At 39.6% G+C, this 20,713-nt stretch overlaps 1 protein-coding gene across 1 annotated transcript in view; it reads right to left on the bottom strand.

Moving 5' to 3' along the window:
- Positions 1–20,713, bottom strand: part of PCP4 (Purkinje cell protein 4) — a 53,976-nt gene that overhangs the window by 16,506 nt on the left and 16,757 nt on the right. The window contains exon 2 of the mRNA XM_074572863.1: positions 17,432–17,483. Coding sequence (XP_074428964.1) covers positions 17,432–17,483 — 52 coding nt within the window. The remainder of the gene's footprint in view (positions 1–17,431; positions 17,484–20,713) is intronic.

Below are 20,713 nucleotides of genomic sequence, written 5' to 3'. Positions count from 1 at the left end.
GCCCACCAACCAAGCTGCCTTCCAACCCTCAGAGCGGTAACAAATTACTTTTGTCACCTGGAGCATTCCCTGCCTCCTCCTTCTCCATCAGGGACTGTCCCCACCCTTTTTTCCCCTCCCACCCTATCCCAGCAGCACCTCTTTTTGCTTGGCAATCCCACCTAACAGGGTTCACGCACAACAACCCCTCAGTGCAGCCCCATTCATTTTTACCACACACGTGGCCTCAAGATGGAGGAATAGGAGGGTGAGAGCGCAATGGTGGATCTGTATGCAACATGTTCCCCCATACGTCTGTGACTGGCTTTGTCCTGCCTGTAGGTCTCTGCCTTGTGCTGAAAGGACTTACAGTGACAGTGAAACAGAGAGAAATGGCATTAAGCCGTGCAGGGATTTTGGCAGGTGGTCATTGCAAATGTTCCTTCATTTGTGGGTTGTTTTTTTGTGTGTTTGGGTTTCTTAATTAAAATTATGGGTGGGTGTTGATCCTTTTTGTCAAGCACAATTACAAAAAAACCTCACACAACTTCCAGGCAATAAATTGGGAAGTGCTAGCACAGTAAATTTTCACAAGGTTCAAAAATACATTCTTTGCTATAGATATATAGTAAATGTTTTGTACTCTTGCAGATTCACAAGGTCTCCCTGAAACTCAGAAGGTGATAGAGAGTGGTTTACTTTTAAGTATAACACATTTTAAATACAAAAATTGTAAAAATATTTTGAAGCAAAAAACCAAGCTTTATTGACAGGAGGTTGTCTGGAAGAAAAGAAGGCTTCTTCTTCATACTAACTTTGTTTTCACCTGGCACCTTTTAACAACTGCTATTTAAAAACAATTGTATCAGGAAGGGTGGGCATTGATTTAGCAAAGTGCTGCAATTGCAATTAGAGAGTTATTAAACCCAGTGCCAGATAGTCTAATTGACATGAAAATCTAAGTGAGGCCAGGGAATAAAGGCTTCTCTCCTGCTTAAGTTGTATGTTGTACACATAAAGCTATCTTAAAAGAATATTAAGGTTGCAAAGTTCAGCATGAAAGCTTTAGCAAACAACAAGCCACATCACTACTATCATGCAATTAATTCAGTTAATTTTCCACAGACAACTTTAATTCCGGAAAATCCTTTTTCAAATTCTTGACTTTGCAACCTTCATAGTCTTAGGAGCACGTCCTGTTTCCTAGATTTAAAGAAAAAAATTATATTCTGCTGCAACATATGGACACCCACATGGTTTCTCAGCACGACTGCTTGGAACTGTTAGATCCACCACATAGACCCCTTGTTTTAATGAAGTAACTGACAGTGGTAGCTGGCTGTTGTCCACTACTTGAATCAGCAGGAAATGGGATGAGTTGCATATTTTGCTGGTGGGTTTCATACAACTGACAGGAAAGGAACAAGACAATGGAAGGTATGGGCTGCAGGCTCAGAGCTTCATCGCTCAATGATGCCTTCAGATGTGGTGGCCATTTCTGTACCACCTCATCGGTACAAACTCAGGGCTAGCCCCATCTCTTCCCTATACAGATCCTCATCATGGTTCCCAGTAGACCTCAACAATGCTGCTTCTTTATTTGGCTAGTCCTAGTCCCCAAAACTGTACCAGGGCATCCCCTAATCTCAGAACTCCACCCCAGCCCCTTCCCACACTAGCTGGCTCCCAGCCTCCTCCAGTTCTCACATCCCAATTCATATTCCTCCCTCCCACTCCCAGTTTCCATTCAAAAGTATCAAACCGTCCCTAATACTGTGGGGTTCTAGTTTCCTGATGAGAGTTACTGAACTCCTTTGCCATTCCACCCTTTGACCTTCCTGCTCCAGCTTCTGTGGAAGGAAGGAGGTACATTTCCTTCTAAGCCACTGTGGTGTCTTGGGAACATAGAAGGGGCACCGCCACACTCTTGGTTTCAGTTCCTGGCCAAAGTGTAGCTTACAGAAACATGTCGCAACAATTAAGGAAAACTACAATTTCCTTAAGCCTTGCAAAGACAGTGTTGGTTTAGTTGTTTCAGTGCTTACTATTTGGCCCAGTGATGCTGAGTTTTTATTAAAAAAAATAATTAACCGCTTCACTGAACACATGCAAGTGTAAGACTTGTCCTTCTAAACATAACTTGGCCCATTTTGAAGATAGAAAAGTCACATCCCAGATGGCAAGTCTAACATTTCTGTTCAAAATGACAAAGGCTCAGAACAGTCAAAAAAAAGGCCACCAGAAAGTGTTTTTAATTGCTAGACGTGCTAGCATTTTGTTCAAGCCTCATTTTTGGAAATAACTGGAATGACTTTGATGAACCCTTCCAAAATACTTCTGCTTGAGGCAAAGCAATCAGCATGACAAATTTCAGCCTAAGCAATCAGATTTTGGCAAGGCTGTGTACAACTGAAAAGGGAGTTTTTAACCACCAGAGTTCAGCACCTCTGTTAATCAGCCTGGCCACCAGTCCCAATTGTAATAAAATAAGTGTATATGAGTAAAAGAATGTAAACTAAATGAAATGAAAATAAAAGTTACGGATAGATGGAAAATCTTAAAAAGGGGTTAAAAAAAAGGAGTGTGAATATTCCTGTGCTGGTGTTTTCAGAGTTGCCAATGATTTCTTCAAGTTTTAACCTCAGAAAAAAACCCCAGAAAATAATTGAGACACTTCAAATGATTACATGGAAGACAAAAATTAATCAAAGCTGCTCCTTATACATTCTGCGCCTGAAGATTTCTCTAGCACTTAACTCTGCTACTCATTGAAAACTTCTCTAGAAAACATTTTCCCTTGTGTGAATTTAAGCTTTGACAGGCATTTTTGGAGTTCTGTTTGGATTTACAGACACGTCAGATCATCGATACAGCTGATCAGAAACAGCATCTTAGCTGACACACATGGTTGACCAACCGCAGATCATTACTCCAGTCCATATTTTTTAATCTATATAGATTCATTTTTCCTTCCCCTATTTCTGAGGATCACAAGTCCCATGAGCTTACAAGGTTAGGATGCAGAAGAAGGACTAGAAATTTCATGCATTTCCTCTGCATCAGTTAGTGCAATGAAGGATTTAAGGTAGGACTTAAATCCCTAACTAACACAGCAAGTATTGGCATATGCAGAATGCACAGTATAGAGCACACACCAGAAATGGTCCCTGTTGCACTAAAACCCACCTTATTTTCTTCACTGCTAAAATTTTAGACCTGAATGTAAACAGAACCAATTAAATATTCTTTTCTTCTCTTTCACTCAGGAAACCTGATATTTACTCCGTCCTTCCTTCCCAAGCTAAAAAGGCAGACAGAGAGAACAATTAAAAGCCTTCTTGTTTCCAGTCCCGCTATTTTAAAGACTGTTTTGTCTCTTTCTTAAATATGATGCTTTTCTTCAAGAAAAGCTTAGCAGGCTACTCACCTGGTCCTTGCTTAAATCTAGTCTGGGAAACAGTAAACATTTTGTGAGTCAGTAACCTTCCTTTGGTAAATGTATACTCTTTATTAAAGATTCAGACCAGAACTTTGCCTGGGAAAATAAGAGGAAAGAAGAAAACTAGGCAGTTAGAGGGAGAAGTAGCACTTGACCTAGCTGTGCTGAAAAGACATGAAATTCTCTGAGGGAGGAGAACGAATGAGGAGTGAGACGGAGACACAGCATGAGGGAGACAGTAAGAAAGAAAGCCAGAGAAGAAACTGCTTGTGCAACAGATCAAAGGAAAACCAGTTTTTATGAAGGTGGGAAGAAAGTAAGGAATAACTAACTTGACCCATCATAGCATCCTGGCCTGCCTGGCAGAGAGGACCAGTAGCTTGGAATCACCCCAGAACATCCTACTTCAGGTGCTTCATCCCACTCTCATGGGCACACTCACTTGTTGCCTGTGAGAATAAGGGGTCTCACTGGCAGAAAACAGTCTACTTATACAAGACAACGACTGCTTAAAAACTTCAGTATAGTGAATACCTCTTGGGCCTTGCATAAACCAGCAGAAATCACTGCCAGCATAGCGATGGCAATTTGCACCAACTGAGGAGCTGAGTCTTTGTTTTCTGTTGCTTAACTCAGTCTGTGCAACCTCTTCTGACTAGCAATAACCAGAACAATTTTTTTTTTTTTTTTTTTTTTTTTTAAACCAAATCGATCAGACTCTCCTGAAACAAGCCACTAGGGGGATGGAACACCTTTTTTTTGAACTGTCTGAACTGAAAGTCTTTTTGTTTTGTTTTCTGGCACGGTTGGTCAAGCTTATCAATTGTTTTGTCACATCCAGGCAGAATCACTTACAAAAACAAAAGGTATCCCTGATACTGGAAGAGAAGGCTGGCAGCTCTAGGCTGGATCACTCACTTTCTCAGCAACTATACTGAAACTTTAAGCTGTGATGAACAAAAGGTGGAAGTTGTACTCTGCCTCTTGCTGCTAGGCCAGAAACCTCACAAACACAGCAGAATAGAAGCAGCTGCTCTCTATCTCAGCTCAGGTTAATTAGATACTAGTTTCTATTTTGCAAGTACAGTCAAAAGATCTGCACCTAAATATGCTTCATGGTACTTATGGTACTAATCCTGGAGAAAACTACCTACAGGCAGAGAAAATTACTGTGATATCCTAAGAGTTGTATGAAGCTTGAAACAAGGGTCGGATTTATGTCAGTTATAAAATCTTTCCATGCAAAGTTTCAAGTAAATTTGGATCTATTTATACTTTGTAGAGGAAAACAATAACTTCTTAGTGATCTTGCAGAGTATCCACTCCAAAAATAATGGCAGTTGTGGATGTGCTTACGTTTAGGTTCATTAAAACCTGAAACTTAGAACCAAATGCAGCAGGAGTTACAAGCTCACACAAACAGATATAGGGGGGAGAAACCACAAAGAAGGACTAGTATCCCTTGATGCAGCTTTCTTCGCTGATTTTTCTTTTGTGTATGTGTGTAGCATCTTCTACTCCAAGAAGAAAAAGAACTAATAAAAGGAAGAAAATAAGTATTCTAATTCCAACTCACTCTGGACCTCAGCCAGTCCACCATGTAATAGAGAAAAAGCTAATGTTAGCAGCAGTAATCGTCTCAAGATGATGAATAAAGACCAAAAATCTACACTAATTCTGCTGCAACTGCGAACAGCCTCTAGATTGCATTGTTCACAAGGTCTGCCTGTGGCATGAGCAGAATGAAGAGAATAGCCAAAAATTACAGTTTCTTTTTGATGTTCTTCCATAATGTAGTGGTTTTTAGCTGAGAGACCTCCAGAGGACTCCATCTTATGACTCACTCTCTTGCTTTTTATTTATGTGGTCCCCCATTCAAAAGCCATAAATACTTAAACAACAGTTGTGACACTTTCCTCCGGCATAGAGCCACAGTCTCAAAGAGGTCCAACAGTCAGTGCAGACTAGGTCCATCAAACCTCCTGGACATGGGCAGAACAGCTCCAAGTCTCGCACCTGTTCCCACTGGGCACATGACACAGGCCTGTCTGCTGGTGTGCTAAGCATATACAGTATTGTTTATGGATCCTTAATCTCCAGATTTCTTTCTACTAGAGTCTAGCAGAACTATTTCTCTCTCTTGAATTTGACAGGCTCAAGTTTGCCTGAGATGAGACAAAGTGGTGCTGATGGACAGAATGACAACTCATGACTGATTGGCAAAGCCTGTGTCTGTGCCCTCCACCAGCAGCATCTATCACCCATTGATAAAAGATCCAAAACCACACATCTTCCATTTTTGTTCTTACTTTCTTGGCTAAAAGAAACCAGGAATGCTTTTTTCCAGCGTCTCCTAGGCAGCACAACATGTCTTTGCTTCCCAGAGGCAGACCTCACAAGAGATACACAGAGTTAGTTATGAATAGATTCATTGTAAAGGTCACCATGAAATTTTTGCCACTGAAAAACACAGCTGTCTGCTTTGTGAACAATATCATTAGATGAGATCATAATACACCTGTGCTTTGCACTGTCTGCTAGTAATTAGTCTGCTGGCTTCTAGACCAAGAGGTAGATGCTTCAGGATGCCAAACAGCCTTGAATCCAGCTGCCTCAGCTTTATCTAGATGTCCTTCCCTGTGTGGGTTCTGCATCCTGGTTATTTGACGTGAAAAGAAAAGGGGTATCTGATTCTTATCTGTGCTGTATGAACAACCATCTGTATAAACCAGGATGGGGCATATACACTCCCATCATACCCCAAGATGGGGGCCAAACATAACTAGAGGTCTGGTATTACATGTGTATCCACATCTTTTCTCAAAGCTACAACATCTGATAACCTACATTCAACTCGGTGAAATCAGTATAAGGTCAGAAGAATAAACATATCTGCAAGCTTTATTAATCTCTCCCCTCCTACCTTCTGTTTAGCTGTACCACATCTGCCACAAACCAGAGAATCCAGACCAGAACTTTCTCCATAGCTAATTCTTGCTTCCTGTCAGAAACTCGGGATAGAAACTCTCTGCAGTGTTGATAGGGACCTCAGCCACAAATTCTTCAAGTGCTACCAATTTTAATGAGAATTAAGTTATTTTATGAACACTGAAATAGAAAATTGTTAGTAAAAATCATTTACATACAACAGTGCCGCATTGTTTAGCTGGAGGAAACAGTGCCTATATAAAGCGGTCAGAATGAACAGAACAAGCCCTTAAAAAACCTACAGAAGTAAAGGAAAGGACTGAACAAGGCTAATCAAAGCCTCAAACTACAGAATACCAAAGTCACAATGCATGGGAATTAAATGTACCACCACTGTGCAATAAAGCTAAAGATGTTCAGGTGAGGGCCTCTGTCCTACACATTGTGTTTGAAAGAGAGAGAGTTGTTACAACACATTCTCAGAAAGGAGCGCTTCTGAACAACCTATGAAAGTATAAATTACTTAGAGTAAAGAGGTCATTAGCAATCCAAAAGGCTAACTCTTATCTATCGGCTATGAGATCTGTAACTTAGATTAGAAACTGTGGAGCCAGGACAGTTACTGTTGGATTAGTAGAGACACATAAAGAATTCCAAAATCCTACAATAATGTATTGTTTTTCTGGCTATTAGCCTGGATTTTAATTAGTTTGTGCTAATGAATACATTTGTACATGTCCATTTTTTATTGGCAGCTTTTAGAGGAGCTAGTAAATTGGTCACTGTGGAGTGCCAGTGTTTCACTAAAACCGAAAAAATAATTAATGCTTTCCCCACCTAGAGTCAATCAGCAGTCTCAGGGGGTTTTAGGTATAAATTAGAATGAAAGATGAGATATTCAAAATACAGTTAAAGTACTCATTCATCAACCGTGATTAAATAATGTTACTGTGACTCTAGAGAAGTGCCGAAAGCTGAGTTCCAGTCTCCAGACTACCCATGATATCCCAGGAGCTGCCGGAGCATCCTGCCCTATTTTCCACTGTGGCTCTTGAAATGCCTTTTCCATATCCAGTGTTAGCCAAGTTTCTTCTTTTCTTGAGAATTCCTCCTTGGAAAATATGTATTTTTCTCAGGCCTTCCTGTTTGCAACCCACCGTGGTCTGGGGAAAAAATGAACCAATACCAAGTGTGCTTGACCAAAGCAAATGCTTTCATCAGATCCAGTATCCTAGCTAACAAAGACCTCAAGCCAGGAAATATTTGGATGTTTTCACATCCTGATTCCCATAGAGAAGATGGCTGGAAGACATGACATGAGGTGGCCAAGATCAGCCAGGTCTAAATAAGGATGGAGTTGCCTGAGATAGGATTAAGGAGAAATTAAATACCTAGGTCCAAAACCGGCATTCTGAAAAACTCTGTTGAACATCCACTTAACTCCAGAGATATACAGGCTCTATAGGACTTCTATTTTAGTATTACCCAAAAATTCCTCAGCCTTGATAGAGCTGATCAAACGAGAGCCGTTTTATACCTGAATCAGATTAGGATCTATAAACACCAGGCTCTCCACAGAAGCTCATTCTGATAAGTTTCATGTCACAAAAGAAAATGTGTCTATTTACAATAAATGGAGCTTTAGGTTTCTCACGCACGCGTACACCAATACTGACAGGCAAGAGGAATTTCACCCCTAACCTATAGAGAGGGACAGAGTTTACTATTATTAATTCTAAGAGGTCCTGTTCAGCATAGGAACCCCAGATACATGTGGGCTGAAGTCCCATTTTGAGACATCCTTCTCTTGCATTTTATGGGCAACTTCGGCTTTTTACATAAGGTCCTGAAACCCACTCTAAACATCAAGCCTGAAGGTGCGGTATTGTGCTGGTTCACGCTGTAGCATCTAATTCCCTTTTGCAGTCTTAAATGGTCTTTGTTCTGGTCACTAGTTCAGCTAAGGACCAAATTTTAATCGTGTCTGTAACACTCCAGCTGTTCTAAATTCTGATGACTGCTTACACAAGGGAGCCTGATAACACGAAATGACAAGCTAATTTTGGAGCAGCTAGCTAAGTGCATTAAGACGGCTGTGTGCTGTAAATTAAAATCTTAAAAACTTTCAGAAAAAAATGATTAATCATTTACCGAATTACTAACAGACAAGGAACTCGTAAGTGGAAAAGCATTTTAATTTCATTTACAAAATCAAGTCTGCTGGAAAAGAAACACAACAGAACAAAACAAAAGCCTATCATATGAAGGCAAGCAGAGAGTGTATACAGTCAAAAAGAAAAGTGATGTTTCTGCAACAGTAAATACTGGTAACCACTGTTGTGCATTGATTGTGTTCCTCTTTCATTTTTCACTTCCACTAAATTAAAAAACATGCTGCTGAGCTACATTCACCTCTTGTAGCCTTTTAATCATCTGTTGTTAGAGTCCAGGAACATGTAGAGATAGATATGCAAGTCAGTCCAGCTCCATGGACTTCCAGTGTAAATATGCTAAGCTTACACATGCCAGCTTACATATGCCATTGACTCTACTTACACATGCCAGCTTACATATGCCATTGACTCTAGCGCTGATACAGCCTCAAACGATCCTTGATGATGTAGGGACAGATTAATTTCAGAGGTAGCGTTATTGGTTTTTACTAGGGTTATCTAGGGAGTGGCTTGACCCAGGTCCTTCATTTGGGTTCCTACCAGCAGTAAAGCAGAACTAAATGTTCCTCTTTCAGAGTATTGATGACAGCAGAGTTTCAAATGAGTGCGCATTTGTGGAGGCAAGCCAATGCATGTCAGCTACGTGCCAGTCATGGAAAGAAGTCTCGTTCTCCCTGGTGCACAGTCAGGCAGCACACTGATAATTACAGACTGATTTCCAAAAGAAATATGGCACTTGTCAGAGGCATAATTTCAGTTCCGCCTTTCCTCATTAGCGCCTGATGGGAACTCCAGCATATTTATGAGTCATCTAAAAGGCAAAAACCACCAGCATCACCAAAGCTTTATCATCTTTTTCTTAATTTACAACTGACTTTTTTTTCTTTTCTTCCCCCTAATGACCTAGCCTGATCTTTACAGACCAGCCTCTCAGAAAGGATCAGGGCTTCTACCACCTTTAAGGTGCTCAAATGCCCACTGAATTAGGCACCTCCTAAGTGCCAGAATGCCAACGCTGCAGGAAGCTGGATCCAAGTCACATTGTCATTGTTGAAAGGGCAAAGAAACCAAGACAAAAATCTTACTGAACAGGGAAGTAGTGGCTGTCAGTTAAGGGCAGAAACTAGGAGTCAGAAAGGCCAAACACAGAATGTAACGCACCACAGTCAATGCAAATATCAAAAAAAACTAAGGACAAAGGCACATGTCAAGGTCCTTATGGATATCCTTAAGAGCCTTGGGTCTCTGAATTAAACAGTGATCTTTATACTTTTAGTTTCACAGACTTTATTCTTTCAGGCAATTTCACTTCTTTTCCATGTTCTCACAACCTGGTGTGCCTGACAACACAATAAGCTTTTTTTTTTTTTTGGAGCAGAGGCCCACACCATCTAACACAACAGGTCTGTGACCCTCATCTTGACTAAAGTTAAAAGTGAGCTTAATTCATGAAGATTCCCTTGGGCTGCTTCTAATCTCAATACTGTGGGAATGCTGCAGCTCTATTAATTTCTACCTCCTGCAAAGGTGTAAAGGAGCAGACTGTATGAGTGACCATATATAAATATATATACTTATACACATGTGTTCCTTTCTCACATTTTTAGAAATGCAGCTGACCTCTCAGTTTGAGAGCATCACATGTAAGTAGGCACAAAAGTTTCCCCAAGTTGTATGCAGACACTGTGTGCAAAACAAAGATCCCATAAATTAATCAAGTTATTCTCGTAGCAAGCTGGAAAGAAAGAGATGGACTGAGGCAAAAATTGTTATTGTTATCTCTATTTTTAAATACTTGGAAGACACTCAGTTACTACGGTGGTGAGGACCATATAAGTACCTAGACATACTCATTTGTAGCAGGAGCATTAAGTGTGAGGGTTTTTTCCATCTCAAAGGTGCCAGCTAGCTGGGACCTCTTCCTCTAAGGGAAAAAAGAAGGAGAAATATATTTTAAAGTAATTTCATATTTTTAAATACTCAAAAAGTGAGTTTAAAAAGCTGAAACTGTTCTTCTATGGATGTGCGATTCTGGGGGTTTTTTTGTTTTTGGTTTTTTTTTTTTCTTCCTATGGGACTTCTGCATTTAATTTGCTCTCCTTGTCCTCTTTCATCAGATAGAAAATCATTCCTTTCCTCTCCAGTGCAGTCCTAGGGAGGGAAAAAAAATCCAAACAGCAAGAAAAAGCTGAATAATTAACATTATATACCAACATACACACAGACAACCCTTCATGTGCATATGCTATATTCTTTGTATCAGTAGATGGACTTATTTGGTAGTCATAAGAGTAGTTATAAATGACACACAAAATGAAAACTTGCAGGGGATTCCAAAGACAGGACATTGGCCAGACTACATGAGCACTGCTGACTCTGCTAATTGATGAAACTTTTAATACAACACTATTTTTTTTAAAAGATATTTCTGCCTAAACATTTTAAAATTAAAGCTTCTCACTACCAGATGAAGTGCAGCAGTAATGCACAGTGTCAGCCAACTTGTCAGATAACAGAAGAATAAGAACGGTATCTGCTCTCTTACAAGTATTACTCAAGTTTAAATTAAGTATATTCATTACTTTAAACTCCACCAGAGGATCCTCTCCATGAAACCAGATGGCCACTTCATGTGTACAGACACGTGTGAGGGTAGATGAAGTTTCAGTACAGCAGGTGTCTACTTTATCTCAAACACAGATAAAAATTGTTGCTTTAAATTTTTTTGTTGCTAGATAAACATCAAAAGTTGTTAATACAAGAATTTTTGTGAGCAATCCTTCATAGTCATCATTGCCCTGAGTAAACAAACACACAGTATTCCTCTGGAAAGGACTTATGCATATCCCTGGCCTCAAGAAATGGAAATTCACCTAGGAGAGGAAATTAAGTTCATGTATAATTCCCCTCTCTTCCTTCAGCATCCTCTCTAGGGAAGCTCTGCAAACAATCTGAAAGCCTTGTTATTAAAGGCTCGATCTGTCTTCAGCTGAGACATGTTGGCTGCCTGAAGAGATGAATGGACTCCTTAATAAACAGACCAGCCTAGGCAAAGAGAGAGATATAGGCCGTGAGAGGACCTGAGACATATTTGGTTTGGTTCTGGGTAAACTTTATGTGTAACTGTGCCCAAGAAAGTGCCTGAAACGAAACTCAGTAGATAAGGTTGCCTGCAGTGTTTTTGCCATGTATAGCTATGCCTTGAGATGAGATTTGTCTAGAGCTGTTTGCTTTGAATTTTTCTCCTAACTCTCATCTGAAACACTCTCAGCTACAGATCATGGTGTTTAGTTCACACAGGATTTTTACACCTTCCTCTGAGCCTGGGCAATCTGTACATGACCAAATACAACTTACGTAACTATGCTGAGTGTTCAAACACTTTTGTATTTAGGCTTTGTGAAGGTGTTACATTATTTGATGGTTGCATATACATCTAGGAATGTTGCCGAGACAGAGACTTCCTATTTTAAGAGATGGGGGATGAGGTACAGCAAATTATTCTCATCTCACTTCCTAAATACCCACTAGTACCAGCTAGGTTGCATGAAATAGGACAGAATTTGGCTCTGGACAGATTGAAAGAAGTGGAAGAGAGAGACTGTATTACTGACTGGGAGATCCTATTCCATGAAGGACCACTTTCAAGGGACAAGAAAATTTTAAACAGAACACCATAGTGAAAAGACACAAGCAGGCAAGATAATTTTCCTCCCAACACTCAACCTAATACCCAGGAAAACTCAGTATTAATTAAATTTCATGCAATACTCACCATTCTAACTTCTGATTAGTGCTGTGGGACTGAAATATCAGAAAGAAGCAGTCTGAAATGGTAGGGTTGTTTTGGGTGTTTTTTTGGCTGTTCGTTGTTGGGGTTTTTTTCCCCATTTTTTTTTGTTTGTTTGTTTTACATTGATTCAGCAGTTGCTTGCAAGACCTATTTCATCTTCTGCCACACAAGCAACGTTTTGTGGGAAGGACAATATGCACAAGGCATTGCAATGCTACAGCTCAGTCACTGTCCTTCCCTGTGACTAAGGAACTCTAGACATGGGCAGATAGAGCAAGCCATGTTCCATGAGATCCTTTGAATATTTATACAAATTAGCCTCATGTGTTCCTTCCCTTTTCAAAAATTTTTTCCACAAGTAAGTTTATTTGTAGGGCTGTTCCCAAAACCAGTATATTTTTACATAGTCATTGGAGAATATTAATGGAAAATTAATTCCAAGTTCTTAAACAGATATTTATATTAGACCATACTACAATAATGATCCTGGCCTCTAGCCAGGAATTAAAGCTCTATTAAGCCAAGCACTCTGCATAAATAACTATGAAGATGATTATTCACTCTGTCGGACCTAGCAAGATTCTTTATTCCTCAGCGCAGCATGCAGAGAGTGCAGAATTTCACAAATTTCCTTGAGTAGATGAAATGGGTGAATGGACTGTTGATTGCACCGCAAGATGTGTATCTATCTACCAGGAAAGTTTACCAGAGAGACATCTCTATTATACCATGCACGAATGTTTTACAATTCTTTACCATTACTGTTAATGTTTTCTAGAAGCATTCAGATTTAAGTGAGTTTAGATGACTCCATCTTAGATGTAAAAGATAAGAATTTACATTATTAACTCTATTCTTTCTTTATCCTTATGTAGAGGCATCCCATGGTGTAGCGTATGGAGTGGAGGAAATGCAGAACATTTATTAATTTATAGTTTTCTGACCATCCCAAAGCAGAGCTCATACACTGACAAGACAAATGCTCACGAATGACTAGAGACTGAAAAGAAAGGCTTCACTTTTTCAATACAACTGACCACCTTGCCACAATTGTGTACGCCTAACCCACCATGACATGTAATCTCATGCAAAACCTATTCATTTTCATTTCAGTCAGACCCAGGGCATTATAGAATTCATCATATGAAAACACATATTTTGTTATTATAAGAATTCATACTGCTGAATGATAAACCTGATTTTCCAAGGAAATTATTAACAAATATCAATTAAGAATCCCATGGCCTTACGTGCTTTCAGAAGAAAGGGTGGGATCTATTAATAGGAAAAAGAGTGATTCTAAATTTGAAGATAGAAATAATTGGTTCTGGTGCAATTATTTTCCTGCCAGTTGTGCTAGGCTGTAAAGTAACTAGGATGATAACAGCTTGCAAATTACATAGCAAAAAAACACAGGGTAATGTGAAACAGAATGAGAAGTGACAAGTGTTAGCATACAAAGGAACTTTGTGACATTGCCAAGGTAGTAAGAATAGTAAGGTAGTAACATCCTATTTTCATTTAGGATGCATTTGCAAATATGATAGACCAGATTAATCTAACCATGTGAGCAAAAAGGAAATTATGCCTTCTTATCCCACACTGATTCTATTAGACCAAGTCAGATTCATATAGGAGAGGATGCATGGGGATAGTACTGCTCTCTTTTCTTCGGATTTTCTACTATACAGAACAGCACTATATAATGGAGTTTACAAGTTCATAATGGCATACACAAGTAAGTCTATCTTGGCTTTCAGATAGACTGAAGTCCTTCAAGACCCAATGAGGATAGGGCAGCTACAGTTACATCGTTACGTACAAGTTCTTTTTATTCGGGTGCTTCTGTACACATAGTATTACTGCTAATTACTAGTGTGGTGTTTCTTGAAAAATAGTCCTTTGACCAGTTTTCACCCAGGAAAACTAGTTTATGTAATTTACTCACAATAATATTAATGTTCTTCCCATTCTGACAACAGAATGAAATTACATAGACTTTCCTGACAGCAATATAGTATGTTTTGGATGGAAACGCCACTCAGCATTGTACAGTGCCCATTGACTTCATTAGCCACTGATGTACCATGAGAGCACATTGTAATGTAATAGTCACTCTTCCTTAGGAAGACGTTAATCACCATCTGATTCTTATAATAACCTGTAAAAGGACAAGCTACAACTTGTTTAAAAGGTCAAGACAGACAAATGTCATCTAGGGCTTCACCAGCATCCAGTGAGGTCATTGAAGGTTAACAGGAAAACTCCCAGTGAGTAAATGTTTCTGAAACACAAGTGATTATTCAGTTTTTATAATACTGACACAGCTGCAAGAACTACCAGGCTTGCTGCTGTATAAAACCCATGAAGATAGTTATATATATTATACAGAATCACACAGAATGGTTCGGGTTGGAAGGAACCTTAAAGATCATCTAGTTCCAACCCCCCTGCCATGGGCAGGGACACCTCCCACTAGACCAGGCTGCTCAAAGCCCCATCCAGCCTGGCCTTGAACACCTCCAGGGATGGGGCATCCACAACTTCTCTGGGCAACCTGTTCCAGTGCCTCACCACTCTTACCGTAAAGAATTTCTTCCTAATATCTAATCTAAGTCTACCCTCTTTCAGTTTGAGGCCATTACCTCATGTCCTATCATAACACTCCCTGATAAAGAGTCCCTCCCCATCCTTCCTGTAGGCCCCCTTCAGGTACTGCAAGGCCGCTATAAGGTCTCCTTGGAGCCTTCTCTTGTCCAGGTTGAACAGCCCCAACTCTCTCAGCCTGTCCTCATAGCAGAGGTGCTCCAGCCCTTTTATCATCTTCATAGCCTTCTGCTGGATCCATTCCAACAGGTCCATGTGCTTCTTGTATTGAGGACTCCAGAGCTGGATGCAGTACTTCAGGTGGGGTCTCACAAGAGCAAAGCAGAGGGGCAGAATCACCTCCCTCGACCTGCTGGCCATGCTGCTTTTGTCTGCTAATGACCAGTGGTCTGAAAGGGGAGCAGCTTTGTCCCCTACACCTTACCACCTAGCAGTGTGGAAGACTACTCAAGGCAGCAGCTGAGGGAAGATAATTGCTGATGAATGAAGGTCCCGTGTAGGTACAACAGTCCATTCATCACCTTGACAACCTGCAGAGTTTGTGTATGAGATTTTCTTCTCCCATAATCACAAACTCTTGTACTGTGGTATATCACTGCTCCACACTACTGTCTTTTCTGAAGCTCAGCTTTTTCCATTGCTCAGCCCCCTGAGCCACCAAGAAAGGCTGCTAGAACGAGGCAGTGCCAGTTCAGTAGAAACTGGGACTAAGCCTGCATTTTATGTGATAGAATCCTGAAAAACTGGAAGGGAAGCTACCTAAGAGAGACCCCTGCTGTGGTGGTAAGAACTAAATACAACTAAGAATTTAACATTGCTATCTAACAAAGGTCAAACAAGAACATGCATTCAAAAATGTTCACCAGAACTATCACTACTTTAAAAGGAATTTTCAGAGATTTAGTTTCCGCAAATGCTTTACAGTGACAGCAGTGCCACACACGTCTTCAAAGAGGGAGAATGTTGATTGCCATAGTCATTAGTTTTATTTTCTCCAGTTTTGAGCCATCCTAGAGATGGGCCCAAAATTCATTTTCTACAAACAATGCACGAACAAAACTTGTCCCACAGCAGTGTCTCCACTGTGTGAATCAAAAATGCGGATAACAGACAATTGTCTTTATTTGTTGTTAGGGCTAGTTTTCAGCAGCTTTTCCTGATCTTGTAATCAAGAGCAAGGACAGTGACCAGACTAGTTTGCCTTTGCAAACATTTTCATAGGATGACTTTTTTCTTTTTAACAAGATTAAAGGGTTTGGGGTTTCTCCCCTCACTCCCCCACTTTCAACATGAGGGAAAGCTTCCTTTTGACAGGGAAACAAACATCCAAAGAGGCCGATAACAACCACAATGAAAACTTAAGACATGGACATATTGCAGACTTCTGGCCAAAAAACACGTAACAGAGGATTTATTGTGTATGTTGTGTATGTTGTGTATTATTTTGTATTGCACACACCAATTTTTAGAGGAATAAATCACTTCTGCTTGAGTTCTAACTACATAGAGCTAATAAGAACAAATAGCTATACATTTATGCTTCTTTGATTTAGAATTGAATCTCAGGTTCAAAGTTTGGATTCTGCTTTATTTTCATGCAAGCATGTGGATTGGGGAGATCAGAGGACTCTATTCCATCTCCCCTGCTGCTCCTCTGTTTTATGTAGGTGACTGTTTTTTTGTTATAACTTCATTACAAAAAATAATTGGTATCTATTTGTCTAAGATTAACTGTGCATCAGCCTGTTTATATTATATTAAAAACTATGCTACAGCTAGAACCATATGTATTTGTTAATCAATGATGCAGCCCTTTCTCACTCAAAATTCCCTTTGAGAAAAAAAGAATTTGCTTTTAAAAGGCTGCAGGATCAGTAAATCTAAGCTAAACTTGACAACAGGACAATTTTATTTGTGAAGAAATTCAAGGCAAACGAGTTCAGTTCATAATGTGCTCAAGCAGTAAAGAGAAATACATGCTTCCCATGCTGCCCGAATGGCTGACATAATTTTGCTTGCTTTCCTTTCCTGTTAACTTGAGAATGCAAATAGCTTTGCTGTCAGGGTACATTTGTTCCCACTAATTCAAGACACTATAACAAGCCAAAATATTTATTTCTTTTTTCCACCCTAATTTGTGGTTTATCATATTGGGAACATCATCTACGGATTTCATTTACGGTAACATTATGCAAACAGCCCTTATGGGAAAGTCACCTCTCTGTAATAGGAAAACTAAGCATAAAGAAGTCTCTCAATGTTTCAGGATGTGTTGCCTCAAAGGGCACAAAAATTCAGTTCAGACCAACACGTAAAGGCCAAAATGCATATCCAAAATAACTGCTCAAATATCCCATCTCTGAAAAACCTTGGTTTTCAGAGAAGATACTTTTCAGTACACAGGACAGCCTACCAGAACGTATTCTTGTAATTTGATCTATCATTACAGTAAAAATATTTTGGCTCACTTTGACTCAATATTCTCCATCAAGAAATAAAGTCTACTCTTACCGTTCTCACCAGCTGTCTTATCTTTTCCATTTGTAGCTCCGGTTCCTTGTCTCTGTTAGGGGAAAAGAGAAACAAACAAGTGGTTGGAACAAAACTTGAACGTGCATTTTCCCCTTGGAATTACAAGCAGTTACAGCCTGGTTTCTCCTCCATACCTTGGATAGTCATTTACCCTCAAGCAATATTGCTTTGAAACACTACCCGTCAGAACAGGAATGCGTGGTGCCATGATTCAGGTACAGCTGTATAACTATCACTATGTGTGCAACTGTATATAATTATCACATGTTAGAGATGGCATATGTGTAATCAAGTTTCCAGCAGTGCAACGGTATGAGCTACAGTAGAACATCTCTTCAGGTCCCTGCTGTGTCTCCATTTCCATGATTCTTCTTACCTGACTTTGGCCAGAAGACTCATCTTTCCGCTTTGGCCACAAGTGGAGATGGAGCTTCCAACTTCAATCCACTTTGTCCAAGGAATAGCCTCATGACTTTCCGTGAAACAAACTGATTTAAGTCACTCCAAGTAACATGTGTCAAACACCACTGCAGTCCAAATAAATATTCACAGTGGCAGAGCTGTATTAGTGTCATTACACTACTAGGTAATTTTCTAGCTTAGGAATGGGCACTCTATGAAAATTATGCTGCATCTCTCAGAGAAAGCATCTCACAGGTGGAATTAAGATACTTTAGCAAGTATGGCAAAACTTGCATTTCTTATGCAAAATTATTCATACTTGTCTGTATTACTGAAATAGACTAATTCATCATCTAGGGTTGTACATGTCAAAAAACAGGAGTATTAAACTAAGTGAATAAATCCAGCTGCATTCAGCCAACAGAGGCAGCACACCCTCATGCATCAGGAAAGTTAACAGCCGCAGTAGCACTGCAAACCAAATGGTTTGTACCAAACTATGGACAGTCATATTGATTCTCTTACGAAAATTCATACAGGCATACTTATCTGAAGTTATTTACTCCAGAATATCTACTTAAACCCTTCTCTGCTGCTCTGGGTTCTGTCCTTTATCTCCCACAGTGGTGTATTTTCAGGGTATTCTGTGTCTATGGACGTAATCACGATATAAGTACAAAACCTTCATGTGTACTCTTGGCTCTTATTATAGAAGCCAAAGGGGGAAAGAAAGCTCTTCAAACCCCTCAGGAGAATGCAAAAGAGCTACATATAGTCTATTGTGCATCCACATGCCAGTGGTGGGGTTACTCATCTTCTCCATGGCATACTTCAGTGCATTTATCTCTGCTCTACTGGGTCTGCCTCATCTCTCACTCCGTGCAATGAGACAGAGCATCCCTAGAGAAGACAACTCTGAGTCTATAACCACAGCTACAGTCTCCCCATACGTTGAAAATATATTGTTTCTCCCTGGAGCCTCAGAGCTAAGACAGGAGAGAAAACTTGGCCAATAACACCAAAAAATGGGATTCAAAAGGGATAAACATCTTTTACAAAAGTGTAAGTTACCAGCAGCCAGAAATCAATAAATCTACCCAACAACCAGTTTTGCTAAATATATTAACCTTTATGCCTTTATTTAAAGTTTAGTTAATATTTCCATATTTTAATCCACATTTGAAACTAGGTTTTATTGTTAATCTACTGGGACCTCTCAAAAAAACAGAATACTGGATTCTTCCTATCTATATGGCAGCTATATTGCTTTTCCTTCCCTGTTTTTAAAGGCTTTTTCAAGTTGTCTTATTTCATGTTTCAGGCTGTGCTGCTTAGCCTTTATGAAGGCTTCTCTTTCCTCCCTAGGCTATACCTGTCAGGTTTGGTCTACTATTGATGGAGTGCTGGAATATGGATCCACACATTTATTTCATATCTCAGGAATACCCCTCAGGGAGAGGGGAAAGTTGTCAAAGAAAATGAATGAAAACTTCGCTTTGGTCAATAAAGGTTTTTCTATTCATGGGGTCAAGATTTTTCTTTAAGTCTGAAATCAGCCTAAGCATTCTACAGCCATTTCATTTGATGGTGACCACTGGACATATATAGAATGAAGCCTGAAAGTCTGCCAAACAAGCTAGTGATAGCTTTTCCTTCAGTTATATACATATTTTAATCTGTAAGCACTGTGCTGTCTTCCAAGTGAGTGCAATGGATTTGAAAGTACAAATCAGTTTCTCATTAACAAGGCATTGAAACTTATGAAAAAGCCATATACAATGTGATCTATACCTGCAAAGCCTTTAGCCTTTTATTTCAATACATTCAGTGAGCCTATTTTTAAAAACATTCTCAAGATCCTGGTATTATTAGCAGCTGGAACTTCTTGCTCCTTTCATCACATTTCATGATGCTACCAAAGGCTGCAAAACAAAGCTTTGCTTTTAGTGTCCTTCAGAGCACAAGAGGATTAAACACGAGGAAGAGTTACTAGGGGTATTTTCAAGAAGCAATGGATGAAAGCCCTCCAAAAAGCAACAGATGAAAGCCCTCCAAGAGCTCGTATAACAGATATTGTCCTCAGGTGCAATAGATCAAATTAAAATCAATGAAATACAAGAAAAACAATATTATATTCTGGGTTTTGTTTCTAAAGAGAAAATCCTCAAGTTGTTGACGATATTTTAAGTTATAAAAGCAGTCTAATGCTTTCTGTTTCCTATAACTTCTAGCCAGCTTCCTTCATTCAAAGACTGCTTCTAAAATTCCCCAGCATTTCCTAAGGCAAGTACTAGGACAGAAGCATTGAATAAACTTTCCACTAGGCATTGAAGAAGAAACATCAGGGCCAAAATGAACATGAGTGCAAAACCATAATGACTATCCAGTAAAACAAGATAAACAATTTTGTTGCTATGTGGCGTAGGAGGAAACATAGTTTATGACTGCTTGGGGCTATATTAATTTTTAACTCAGTGGTTTTACAAAACATCAAAGGCGCATCATTAAAAATGTTTCCAAAATCAAAGTCACTCCCAATTTGTCAGAAGAGAAAGGCAAAAGGACTACTGCCATATGCCCAAAATCCCTATAAGAACAGAACAGGTTTACTTTCCTGTTAAATTCTCAGTGCTATACACATCAGCTAGCTAATGTGGTATGAAAAACTGTACTAAATTAGTCCCCTAGGTGTACAAACTAAGGTCAAAAGTGAATTTGCAGCCCAGAGGACTTTTCAAGAAGAATGTTAAATTACTGCAGCAGCTTTTCTACTCATTATTCTAGCCCCTCCTGCACCCCCAGCCTACTTTTTGCCTTTAATCTTACAGTCTGTTCTTGTCTTCAAATAGCCTGACCTTT

The sequence above is a fragment of the Larus michahellis genome, chromosome 1 (assembly GCF_964199755.1).
Source record: "Larus michahellis chromosome 1, bLarMic1.1, whole genome shotgun sequence".
Classification (NCBI taxonomy): Eukaryota; Metazoa; Chordata; class Aves; order Charadriiformes; family Laridae; genus Larus; species Larus michahellis.
This window is presented reverse-complemented; position numbering and strand designations above follow the sequence as displayed.